The following is a 12,605-nucleotide window of genomic DNA, read 5'->3' as shown; positions in this document are numbered from 1 at the left end:
CCCCCCCCCGTGACGTCAGTTCCGCCCCCCGGAGCCCAGCCGGAAGTCCGCTCCGCTCCGCCCCCTAGCGCCGCGCCGCGCTGCGCTCCACCCGCCGGGCTTTCCCTCTCTCCCTCCCTGGGCCTCCCCTCCCCCCCCCCCCGCCCCTCCCCGCTTCCTTTCCCTCCTCCGGCCGGTCCTGCCTGGGCCCGGGGCCTGCGGACGCGTGAGGGACGGAGTGAGTGCGGGGTCCGCGGGGTCCCCGGGGCCGAGGGGAGGGAGGGGACACCCCGGGGTCGGCGGCGGCAGCAGCATCATATTCGTCGTGATCATGGGGTTTGCTCACCGCCTACTAGGTGCTGGGGAGCTGCGGGGCTACCGCGTCGCCCCCCTGCAGCCCCCTTTTCAGCGTCGTCCTCACGATAAGGTGGTTTGGGGGGATCCGTTCAGCGCTCCCTGGGTGCCCAGCGCTGGGCCTGCTGCCGGAGTATCCCGTTGGCCCACGTGGGGCTCACAGCCTCCTTCCCCCTTTTCATAATAGTAATGAGGGTGCTGGTGGTGGTTCCGCGCCTTCCCCTCTGCAGAGCCCTGCTCCAAGCCCTGAGGGAGATAACGAGGCTTTCAGGTTGGCCCACGTGGGGGCCTCACCGTCCTCGTCCCTCTTTTCATAAGAATAATAAGGATGATGTTGGTATTTATTAAGCGCTCACTCGGGGCAGAGCACGGTTCGAAGCGCTGGGGTAGGCACAGGGGAATCGGGTCGCCCCACGTGGGCCTCACCGTCTCCATCCCCCCTTTAATAATAATAATGATGGTGGTATTTGTTAAGCGCTTACTCTGTGCGGAGCACTGTTCTAAGCGCTGGGGTAGGCACAGGGGAATCGGGTTGTCCCACGTGGGGCTCGCCGTCCCCATCCCCCCTTTTCACAATAATGATGGTGGTATTTGTTAAGCGCTTACTAGGTGCCCAGCACTGTTCGAAGCGCTGGGGAAGATACAAGGGTATCAGGTTGTCCCACCTGAGGCTCACCGTCTTCATCCCCATTTGACAGATGAGGTCACTGAGGCACAGAGAAGTGAAGCGACTTGCCCACCGCCACACAGCAGACACGCGGCAGAGCCGGGATTAGAACCCACGACCTCCGACTTCCAAGCCGGGGCTCTTGCCACTGAGCCACGCTGCAACCATGGCGGAATTGGGATTAGAACCCACTCCTAGGCCCAGGCTCTAGCCGGTAGGCCACACTGCTTTTAGATTGGGAGCCCGTTATTGGGCTGGGGTTGTCTCTGTTGCCAAATTGTACCTTCCAAGCGCTTAGTACAGGGCTCTGCACACAGTAAGTGCTCGATAAATACGATCGAATGAATGAGTCTCTATTGATGCCTGTCTGCTTGTTTGATTTGGCTGTCTGTCTCCCCCTTCTAGACCGTGAGCCCGGTGTGGGGCGGGGACGGTCTCCACCTGTTGCCGAATTGCACATCCCAAGCGCTTAGTACAGTGCCCTGCACCAGTAAGCGCTCAGCAAATACGACTGAATGAAGCACTGTAAGAATAATAATAATAATAATAATAATAATAATGAGGACAGCTGAGAGGCAGCGTGGCTTAGTGGTCAGAGCCCGGGCTTGGGAGTCAGAGGACTTGGGTTCTCATCCCAGCTCCGCCACTTCTCTCCTGTGTGGCCTTGGGCGAGCCGCTTCACTTCTCCGGACCTCAGTTCCCTCGTCTGGAAAATGGGGATGAAGACTGGGAGCCCCACGTGGGACCACCCGATGACCTTGTATCTCCCCCGGTGCTAAGGACAGTGCTTGGCACATAGTAAGCGCTTAACAAGTACCATTATTATTAGTAATAGTAGAAATATACCATCATAAGGATAATAGCGGTGTGGTTTAGCGGTTAGAGCCCGGGCCTGAGAGTAGGAAGGTCATGGATTCTAATCCCGACTCTGCCGCATGCCCGTTGTGTGACCTTGAGCAAGGCACTTCACTTCTCTGGACCTCAGTTCCCTCATCTGTAAAATGGGGATTGAGACTGTGAGCCCCGCGGGGGACAGGGACTGTGTCCGACCTGATTAAATCGTATCTACCGCACCCCGCAGAAGAAGAAGAATAAGGATGATGATGATATCTGTAAAGTGCTTACTATGTGCCAAACACTCTTTTAGGCGCTGGGGGAGATGCAAGGTAGTCAGGTGGTCCCCCATGGTTAGAAATGGGCCTGGCGCCTACTAAGCGCTTATCAAATACCATCATTAGGCGTTCATTCATTCATTCATTCAATAGTATTTATTGAGCGCTTACAATGTGCCAGGCACTGTACTGAGCGCTGGGATGGATGCAGCCAAATTAGGTCGGACACAGCCCCTGGCCCCATTTTACGGATGAGGTCACTGAGGCCCAGAAGTCGTGACCTGCCCGAGCCCACCCGGGAGACGTGATGGTATTTGTTAAGCATGTACTGTGTGCCAGGCACTGTACTAAGCCCTGGGGCGGATGCAGGATGTTCATTCATTCAATAGTATTTATTGAGCGCTTACTATGTGCAGAGCACTGTACTAAGCGCTTGGAATGGACAGATCGGCAACAGATAGAGACAGTCCCTGCCCTTTGACGGGCTTATGGTCTAATCGGGGGGCTTACAGTCTAATCGGGTAATTGTGTTGGCCACAGTCCCCGGCCCACGTGAGGCTCACGGTCTCCATCCCCTTTTAGGGACGAGGTAGTGAAGTGATTTTCCGGAGGCCACACGGCAGACAAGTGGCGGAGCCGGGGGTTGGAACCCGTGACCGTCCGACTCCCGGGCCCGGGTTCTACCCGCTGCACCCCACTGCGCGGGCAGCGTGGCCTAGTGGCTAGAGCCCGGGCCTGGGAATCAGGCGGTCATGGGTTCTAATCCAGGCTCTGCCACTTGTCTGATGTGTGGCCTCGGGCAAATCATTTCACTTCTCTGCGCCTCAGTTCCCTCATCTGAGAAATGGGGATTGAGACTGAGCGCCATGTGGGACGAGGACTGCGTCCAAACCAATCATCTGGTATCTACCCCAGCGCTTAGAACAGCGCCTCAACTTTACAAAGCGCTAAACAAATACCATGATTATTATTCTCTGGGCCTCAGTTACCTCAGCTGCAGCGTGGCTCGGTGGAAAGAGCCCGGGCTTGGGCGTCAGAGGTCGTGGGTTCTAATCCCGGCTCTGCCGCCTGTCGGCTGTGTGACTTTGGGTGAGTCACTTCACTTCTCCGGGCCTCAGTGACCTCGTCTGTAAAATGGGGATAAAGCCTGTGAGCCCCACGTGGGACCACCTGATTTCCTTGTATTTACCCCAGTGCTGAGAACAGTGCTTGGCACATAGTTAGTGCTTAAATAACATTATTACCCCAGTCCTTAGAACAGTGCTTGGCACGTAGTAAGCACTGAAATACCGTTATTATTATCGTATTATTATTAGCAAGCACTCAATAAATATGATTGATTGATGAGCAGCGTTCTAAGCTCTGGGGTATTCAGGGCAATCAATCAGGTTGTCCCACATGAGGCTCACAGTCTTATTCCCCATTTTCCAGATGAGGTAACTGAGGCACAGAGAAGTTAGGTGACTCGCCCACAGTCACCCAGCTGCCAAGTGGCAGAACCGGGATTCGAACCCATGACCTCTGACTGCCAAGCCCGGGCTCTTGCCACTGAGCCACGCTGCTTCTCTTATAACGTTATAACAGCTACATTCCCTGCCCACGACAAGCTTACAGTCTAGAGGAATAATCCAACGAGGGATGGGAGTAGTAATATTTGTTAAGCGCGTCTATAGTGTGCCAAGCGCCGTTCTAAGCACTGGGTTGGACACGGTCCCCGTCCCACGTGGGACTCACAGTCTAACGCCTCAATTACCCTCGTCCCGCATTTGTCGTGTTCTTCCTGTTTCTGAAATCTGGCTAATGTGCCCCTGGAGTCACTTAACTGAAATAGAAAACTTACCGTCGTGTTTTACTCTCCCGTAGAGCAAGAGCCGTGCCTTCTTTTGGAAAGAGGACCTCTTAAGCATTTTATAAAATGGTATTTTTTACATGCAATGCATGTGGCGAGTCGGTGAAGAAAGGACAAGTGGAAAAGCACGTGAATATTTGCAAAAACTGTCAATGCCTTTCTTGCATCGACTGTGGCCGAGACTTCTGGTAAGCTCACCGCAACTCCTAGCACCTTAAAGCTGGGAGCTCTTCCTCCCCCACCTCCACCCCATCGCCCCCCGGCCCGGCCCGGCCCGGCCCGGCCCGGCCCGGCAAGCCAGCAGAGCGCGCTCATTTGGGTGTTCCGAATACTGTCCGTTGATGTTTGCAGGGGTGACGATTACAAGAACCACGTGAAGTGCATCAGCGAAGATCAGAAATACGGCGGCAAAGCCTACGAAGCCAAAACCAACAAAGGCGACGTTAAACAACAAGAATGGATTCAGGTGAATTACACCTCCCAGTTCGGGAACGTCTTCCGAGAGCGTCGGACTCGATTTCGACGTCTCCGGGACAAGAAGCCCATAATAATAATAATGTTGGTATTCGTTAGGCGCTTACTATGTGGAGAGCAGCGTTCTAAGCGCCGGGGTAGATACACGGTGATCAGGTTGTCCCACGTGAGGCTCACAGGCTTTCCCCCCCCCCCCATTTTACAGATGAGGTCACTGAGGCACAGAGAAGTGAAGTGACTTGCCCACAATCACACAGCTGACAAGTGGCAGAGCAGGGATTCGAACCCATGACCTCTGTCTCCCAAGGCCAGGCTCTTTCCACCGAGCCACGCTTCTTCTCAAAAACAGGAGCCCTTAAGAAGCTCGGGAGATCCGGGAAGACGAGGCCCCGCTGGGATTTGAACCCGGGATCTCCTGTTCACTAGACAGGCGCTTTAACCGGCTAAGCCACGGAGCCCATAAACTGGGCCGTTTTAAACAAAGACGGGTTTGAATCTTGGTGGGCCAGAAAGTCAGCATCAAATACTAATAATAGTAATGTTGGTATTTGTTAAGCGCTTACTATGTGCAGAGCACTCTTCTAAGCGCTGGGATTGATACAGGGTAATGGGGTTGTCCTGCGTGAGGCTCACAGTTAATCCCCATTTTACAGATGAGGGAACTGAGGCCCAGAGAAGTGAAGTGACTTGTCCACAGTCACCCAGCTGACAAGGGGCAGAGCCGGGATTCGAACCCATGACTTCCGACTCCCAAGCCCGGGCTCTTTCCACTGAGCCATGCTGAAATAGGAACCTCACAGTCTGTCCCCAGAGTGGTATTTTTGTTTTGTTTTGTTTTTCCCCCGAGCAGCCTTCGTCTCTCAGAGATGGGAAGTATGAGCTGGGTACTTGAAAATTGACAGTAGGAGCCATTACTAATAATCTTGAATACACGGTCTGTTGATTTGGGTGTCCCTTCTAAGTGGTGTGAGGAAAGGACAACGTCCTAAAAGATCGGTCTTTTCCCACCGATGGTTCCCGACCGTTCTTGGGAATTAACCCTTCTAGCCGAATCCTGGCTCCCGAGCTAAAGCAGGTCAGGGTTCTAGCACTGGCCTGGAAGGGTGTGACCGTTAGAGGAGCCGTTCGACCGTTTGGATCGGCCGTTGGGCGTTAGCCCATCGGCATTTCTCATCTGACTCACCGGCTGTACTTCCTGCCGATCACAACTGGACTCTAACCTCTTTTTTTGTCTTCCTTTACTGCAGAAAATACATGAAATAATGAAAAAAGCAAACATCCCACCCAAAGTGAGGGAGATTTTAGAACAAATCAGTGGTTTCGACAATGTTCCGAGGAAGAAGGTCAAATTTCAGGTCGGTGTTCTTTGGGCTTTCCCTCCCCCGAAGGAGAGTTTCAGTCGGTCGTTTTTATCGAGCGCGTATTGCGTGCAGAGCGCTGTACTAAGCGCTTGAGAGGTTATAAGATAACAGAATTGGTAGATCCCTTCCCTGCCCACATGCCTATAGCAGTCAAATCTGATGGACTAACTGCCGTTTCATTTGTCGTTTGTTCTTCTTTGGATAGAATTGGATGAGGAACAGTTTAAAGATTCATAATGAATCGCTTCAGGAGCAGGTGTGGAATATCTTTTCAGAAGCTACCAGTAAGGTGGGTCAAATAACAGATATTAAATCATTTCGGAGCCAGAAACGGTAGACGGCTTTTCCTCCTGTCGCAGTTTAATTCCAGATATTTGCTTATTGGGGAGGTGCCATGGAGAGAAAAGTAGCTCAGTGGGAAGGGGAATTGCGTTTGGAGGGAACTTGAATTGTGTTCAGAGGCGACCAGAGTAAGATGGATTTAGACCTTCTATTTTAGTTACTGATTAGCGGTACTAGCTCGGCGTAATGACTGCGCTTCCCAATTATTGTGGGAAGCCGGACTTTTTCTTGGGTACTTGAACCGTCCTGCACTGCACTGTATTAACTGTGCTGCACCGAGTCTTCCTCTTGTCTTCTCCCGGGTTGGGGTTAGCATGGCGAAATCTAAATAAAAGTGGATGTCCTTTCTCTCCCCTGCTTATCCCAGCATCTGACCTTAGTGGTAAAGTCTTTATGGCTCCGGGTACTGGGTAAAGTATTCCACGTACAAAAGAGTGAACCATTTTCTTAAAATAGGGTGGTCTTTTTAAGAATGTTTTCATTGTCAGATCTTGACGGTGCTTTTCACAACTCTTTTTTCCGATTGGATTGTTCCGTCTTAAGGCAGCTAGCTAAAACGTAACTGTTACGTGTGCTTGTGATTCTTCAGAGAAATCTGTCAGCACCCAGGTTCGCGCCTTGAAGTCTGTGCTAGCTGTAATAAGATCATATTCGATGCATTCTTCAAACATTCGTGTGCTGCTCTTGAAACGTAATTACTAAATGTGTTTGAGTTGTTCGCTTGTTTCTCTAGCCATTTATTTCCTCTCTGGTGCTCTGTATCACTTTATTGACGCCTATTCACGGAGTAAGAGAGGCATCTTTTAAGTGTGTGTTTTTCATATTCTTCCCGGGTGCCCTGTGTAGGTCGCCGTTGACAACCAGAACAGTTTACATATCACGTTTTAATGGCCAAGCCACCGTTAACTAGCACCATACCTAAATAGTGTACGTGTGTGTATCTGTTTACCTTCAACCATCCGTTTTTACTTTGGCTTGCTTCCAGGGTTGAGGTTTTCTCGACCAGTGGTATTAATTGAGCGTTTACTATGTGCAGAGCACTGTACTGAGCGCTTGGGAGAGTACCTTACAGCAGAATTAGCAGGCACATCCGCTGTCCGTAACAAGCTTCCAGTCTAGAGGATTACAGGCTGGTCTTTCTTGTAACCAAAGACAAGAGGTCCATTCAGATATTTAGAAGATGCCAGAGGGAGGTGAATGAGTAAAGACTGGTAAGTTGTTATTAGTGAACTCTCTTTGGCTTGAGCAATCAATCGCATTTATCGAGTGCTTACTATGTAGGAAGCACTTGGGAGAGTACGATACGACAGAATTAGCAGACACTCTCCCTGCCCATAACGAGCTTACAGTCTAGAAGGGGAGATGGGCATAAATATGAATAATTTACAATATATGCTTTAAAGATATGATAAAGATAGGTGTAAGTCTCCCGTAGTTAGTAGGTCAGCTCTTGGTTGATGTAGAAACTCTCTTTGGTCCAAATAAAAGACAGGCACGGCGCCTGAAGCTCTCATTACCCATCAACGTACTACGCTACTGTTTGACTCGTACATCTCCGTTTTTCCTTGCCCATCTCTCCTGTCAACCCTCAATAAGTACTTTTTGAGTGCCTTACTGGCGTGCAGCTTCTTGTAGGAAGGGAGCGTATCTCCTAAATCTCTGGCTCTCTCTGACGCGTTTAGCAAAATACGATGTACGTCAGTTAGGCGGTCAGAAAGATAGGGTGAGTCAAGAAGGCAGGCACAGGTAGTGGAATTTGCTTTGGCGTATCGTGAGTGTTGCTTTGTGTATTCAGGAGGTTGGTCGGTGATAATGGTCGTCACACATAAAAAGGTTTCTGGGAATGGTTAAAGTGTGTGAAGGTTGGTAAGCAAAAATGAGTGATTTTTTAATCGTATGTATCGAACCCATAATGCTCTGAGCGGTTTTGAGAGTGCGGTGTAACAGTAAAACAAACACATTTCTTTCAATTATCGATATTTTTGAAATAGACTGAGCTTTGTGTTTTTTTGCCCAAACAAGGGACCAAATGAAAAAGAGCAAGAGAAACAGCCATCCAGTCAAGTGGCAAATAAGGTCGCATCCACTCCCCCGGGAACAGATGAAAAGAAAGATAAGCCAGAGGGAAAGAAGAATAAAAGAGAACGGAAGGAAGAACGGCAACAGAACCGAAAAAAAGAAAAGAAAGAGCTCAAGTTGGAAAGGCAAGAAAATTCAGATCAAAAATCCAAAAAGCGTAAAAAGGGGCAGGTAGAAGAAGGTGATGCTGAAATTGAGGAAACTGCCGACATTAATAACGCAGAAAAAAAGAAAAAGAGAAAGAGAAAAAACAAGACGGGTTGTACGCCTGAACTGGATGTCAACGGAAATGGAAATCATATTGAAGAAACCAAAGAGGAGGAAAAAAACAATACAGAAAAGAGAAAGCGCAAACCTTCTGAAAGTATGATGGCAATTTCTATTATTTTGTTGTTTTTTTTTTAAATAGTGGCAAGAATTGTTTTATTTTCCTATTGTAATCTGCTGGAATATTTTGAGTTTCTTGCCTGCTGACAGCTCTATTTGTTGATCTTAAATCCTTAGATGAAACCACTTCCAAAAAGAAAAAGATGAAACACGCAGAGAACACGGTGCCGATGGAGATGGAAGAAAGCGAAAGCCCCGTAAAAGGTAAGCTCCTCGTGGGCCGGGAGGAACACATCCCCAGCACTTATTGGAGTCCTCCAGGGACTCAGTATGGTGTCCGACATGTAATGAGTGCTCAGGGCACAGTATTGATTGAGTGAAATGGAGAGGAAGTTCTCTGCGTAATGAAAGACGGTCTCACAATTCATCCCCTTTTTATAATTCAACACCAATAGAGCCCTCTTAAGGGGAGCAAATGAAGAAGAGGCGACTAAGAAATGTATTCATTCGATCGTATTTATTGAGCACTTACTGTGTGCAGAGCACTGTACTGAGCGCTTGGAATATTCAATTCGGCAACAGATAGAGACCATCTCTGCCCAACAACGGGCTCACAGTCTCAAAGGGGGAGACAGAAAAACAAATAATAATAATAATAATGTTGGTATTTGTTAAGCGCTTACTATGTGCCGAGCACTGTTCTAAGCGCTGGGGTAGACACAGGGGAATCAGGTTGTCCCACGTGGGGCTCACAGTCTTAATCCCCATTTTACAGATGAGGGAACTGAGGCACTGAGAAGTTAAGTGAGTAGACAGGCATCAATACCATCAAAATAGATAAATAGAATCATAGATGTATACACGTCATTAATAAAATTAATAGAGTAATAAATAATATATACAAATATACACAAGTGCTGTGGGGAGGGGAAGGGGGTAGAGCAGAGGGAGGGAGTCGGGGCGATGGGGAGGGGAGGAGGAGCAGAGGAAAAGGGGGTGCTCAGTCTGGGAAGGCCTCCCGGAGGAGGTGAGCTCTCAGTAGGGCTTTGAAGCGGGGAAGAGAGTTAGTTTGGCGGAGGTGAGGAGGGAGGGCGTTCCGGGACAGCGGGAGGACGAGGGCCAGGGGTCGACGGCGGGACAGGTGTGAACGGGGGACGGTGAGGAGGTGGGCGGCAGAGGAGTATGCGGGCTGGGCAGGAGAAGGAGAGAAGGGAGGTGACGTAGGAGGGGGCAAAGTGATGGAGAACTTTGAAGCCAAGCGTGAGGAGTTTTTGCTTCATGCAAAGGTTGATAGGCCGACTTTCTGAGGAGGGGAGTGACATGCCCAGAGCGTTTCTGTAGAAAGAAGCTCTGCGGGCAGCAGAGTGAAGTATAGACTGGAGCGGGGAGAGACAGGAGGAAGGCAGATCAGAGAGGAGGCTGATGCAGTAATCCAGTGGGAATATTATAAGAGCTTGTACCAGCAAGGGAGCAGTTTGGATGGAGAGGAAAGGGTGGATCTTGGCGATGTCGTGAAGGTGAGACTGGTGGGTTTTGGTGACGGATTGGATACGTGGGGTGAATGAGAGAGCGGAGTCAAGGGTGAGGCCGAGGTCGCGGGCCTGTGAGACGGGAAGGATGGTAGTGTAGTCTCAGGCAGCACTGGGGAGAGAACAGGTGAATAAATCAGGTCGCTCTTTAGGCACGGATTGTACATTCCATTTGGCATCTTTAGGAATTTATGGAGAATTTATAGGCCGGGGTGGGGACCAGGCTTCACAAACTGAAAAGCTACAAACCAAGAACTCAATAAGGCGGAGAGCCGTGGATCCAATTGAGCGGGTGTCCTGCTTTGGGAGTGGGGAGATGGGGATGGGGATGGGAGACGTCAAGAACGGATGGCAGAGGGGTGAGAGGAATGACAGGCGTGCAGCGTTAATTCATTTACACCTCGGAAGTAATGGTTTCACTTGTTTTTTGTGGAGGCGGGGGAGAGAGAGAGATTACATGTATCACGTCATAAGCGATATCGTGTTTTGTTCTTATCGAAGGTAAATTCAACTGGCAGGGGACTATCAAAGCTGTCCTGAAACAAGCTCCAGACAATGAAATATCAATCAAAAAGTTAAGAAAAAAGGTATGGACATTTTATTTCTCTTTTTTAAAAGAGTTGTGTATTTTCCTTATTTAAAATGGACAATTTAGGTAGACGTAAATGTAATATATAGGGCAGTGTAGTTTGTCGCTGAGAAGCGACATGGCGCAGTGGGTAGAACACAGGCCCTGAGAGTCAGAAGGTAATAGTCTAATCCCTGCTCCGCCGCTTGTCTGCTGTGTAACCTTGGGCAAGTCACTTCACTTCTCTGGGCCTCAGTGACCTCATCTGTAAAATGGGGATTGAGACTGTGAGCCCATGTAGGACAGGTACTGTGGCCAACTCGATTTGCTTGTATCCACCCCAGCGCTTAGAATGTTTCCTGGCCCGTAGTACGTGTTTAACAAATACCCTCATCATCATCATCATCATTATTATTATTAGATATATGTGGACATGTTTATTGTACTCTCCCAAATGCTCAGTACAGTGCTCTGCACACACTAAGCGCTCAGTAAAGACCATCGATTTGATTCATTTTGTAAAGTAACACTGTTCACCAACCATCTAGCATAGAAACCTCTCTGTTGGAAGGCTGGAATTCCAGGTCCAAATGAACCCATTTGACATCCATTTTTCTCGTGCAGGTTTTAGCCCAGTACTATGCAGTGACGGCCAGTGGGCAGCATAAATCTGAAGAGGATCTGTTGGTGATCTTTAATAAGAAGATTAGCAAAAACCCCGGTTTTAAGATACTAAAGGACAAAGTAAAACTTTGGAAATAACTTTTTTTTATACTTTGTAAATGAAAACTGTTCCTCTTTTCACTGTTTGTAAAGCGTTTAGAAAATTTGGCAACTAGACACCTATTTTGTGTTTTCAGGAAGATGTATATTTTTGGTAGGAATTTACAAAAAAGTAAATGACCATTCTGTTAAATTTGGGGTTGTGCAAACTACTCTGAAAAAAACCCAGAATTTCTTATGGACCCGTGCTGAATATTTGAAGAGCAGTTACGCAATAAATATCTGTTTTATAAGTCTTTCCAGTTTGAGGAAATGTTCCTTATAGCCCTACTGTCCATAAAGTGCTTTTTTTTTTAAGCTCAGCAAGTAGCAAGAATTATGTGTTGGTTTATGTGAATAGCAGGATTTTGCCACATTATATGGCTCAGATCATATATGTGCGTAAAACAAAAATCGGCATATATATATATACACACATACATATCTGGGAAGCAGCATGGCCTCGTGGTAAGAACACAGTACAGGGGACCTGGGGTCTAATCCAGCTCCACCACTTGGCCTGCTGTGACTCCCTAGGGTGAGTCATTTCATTTCTCTGTTCTTCAGTTTCCTCCGTTATAATTTCTCCCTTGTCTTTCGCCTTTTGGCATCTTGAAGAGGGAATGAAGTTGAGACTGCAGTTGAAAGTCAGTAAGTACCACCATCACCACCACGATCACTTTTTGGCCCCAGCCAGAAAGGCGAGTTAACCTATTTCAGGGGCCCAGTGAAGAAGAGCTCCAGAAAAGCTCCAGAGACGTCCAGAGAGCCAGAGCCATTTGCATCCAAGTAGAGGTTTGACCCCAGGGATCAAAGAAAGGTGGTGGAGTGGGGATAAGAAGGACATATTTAGGTACATGGTATGGATTCTTTCCAATTTAGTCACAAAAAGTTGATTTAAAACTAACACATTTTGGTAGACTCACCGTAACCCATACTTCCAGAAATGTCTCATGTTGATTAACAGCATTTAAGCATTGGGACAGAATAATTATTAAAATTTGTGTGACTCACCCATAGAAGGAGGATTTGTTTGGTGGACAGTTTAATGCCATATGATGACAGTTTAATGCCAGACAAAATGCCATATGAACCAACTAATAACAGTAATGATAGGAGCTGTGGTATTTGCTAAGCGCTTCCATTGTGCCAAGCACTGTTTTAAGTGCTGGGGTAGATACAAGGTAATCAGGTACAACTTA

General features: G+C 48.4%; 1 protein-coding gene and 1 non-coding gene across 2 annotated transcripts; one reads left to right on the top strand and one right to left on the bottom strand.

Moving 5' to 3' along the window:
* The first annotated feature begins 130 nt into the window (after window positions 1–130).
* LYAR (Ly1 antibody reactive) lies at window positions 131–11,662 on the top strand. The gene is made up of 9 exons (XM_001511061.5): window positions 131–217; window positions 3,976–4,149; window positions 4,313–4,427; window positions 5,683–5,790; window positions 6,002–6,085; window positions 8,161–8,581; window positions 8,722–8,808; window positions 10,575–10,660; window positions 11,266–11,662. Exons 2-9 carry the CDS (start codon window positions 4,028–4,030, stop codon window positions 11,401–11,403), a joined length of 1,161 nt encoding a protein of 386 aa, XP_001511111.2. The 5' UTR covers window positions 131–217; window positions 3,976–4,027; the 3' UTR covers window positions 11,404–11,662.
* Window positions 4,820–4,893, bottom strand: TRNAT-AGU. The gene has a single exon. It is a non-coding gene; the product is annotated as a tRNA-Thr (tRNA).
* Window positions 11,663–12,605: the final 943 nt, after the last annotated feature.

This window comes from Ornithorhynchus anatinus, chromosome 4 (genome assembly GCF_004115215.2).
Source record: "Ornithorhynchus anatinus isolate Pmale09 chromosome 4, mOrnAna1.pri.v4, whole genome shotgun sequence".
Classification (NCBI taxonomy): domain Eukaryota; kingdom Metazoa; phylum Chordata; class Mammalia; order Monotremata; family Ornithorhynchidae; genus Ornithorhynchus; species Ornithorhynchus anatinus.
The sequence above is the reverse complement of the archived record's forward strand: the minus strand, read 5'-3'. Positions and strand labels throughout refer to the sequence as shown.

What these genes read in the sequence shown, in the direction of transcription:
- LYAR (XM_001511061.5), top strand. Translation starts at nt 4,028, where the DNA reads ATGGTATTTTTTACATGCAATGCATGTGGCGAGTCGGTGAAGAAAGGA. An exon ending in AACAACAAGAATGGATTCAG is followed by an intron (nt 4,428 to 5,682) that starts GTGAATTACACC and finishes CCTTTACTGCAG; the next exon opens with AAAATACATGAAATAATGAA. An exon ending in TTTCAGAAGCTACCAGTAAG is followed by an intron (nt 6,086 to 8,160) that starts GTGGGTCAAATA and finishes TGCCCAAACAAG; the next exon opens with GGACCAAATGAAAAAGAGCA.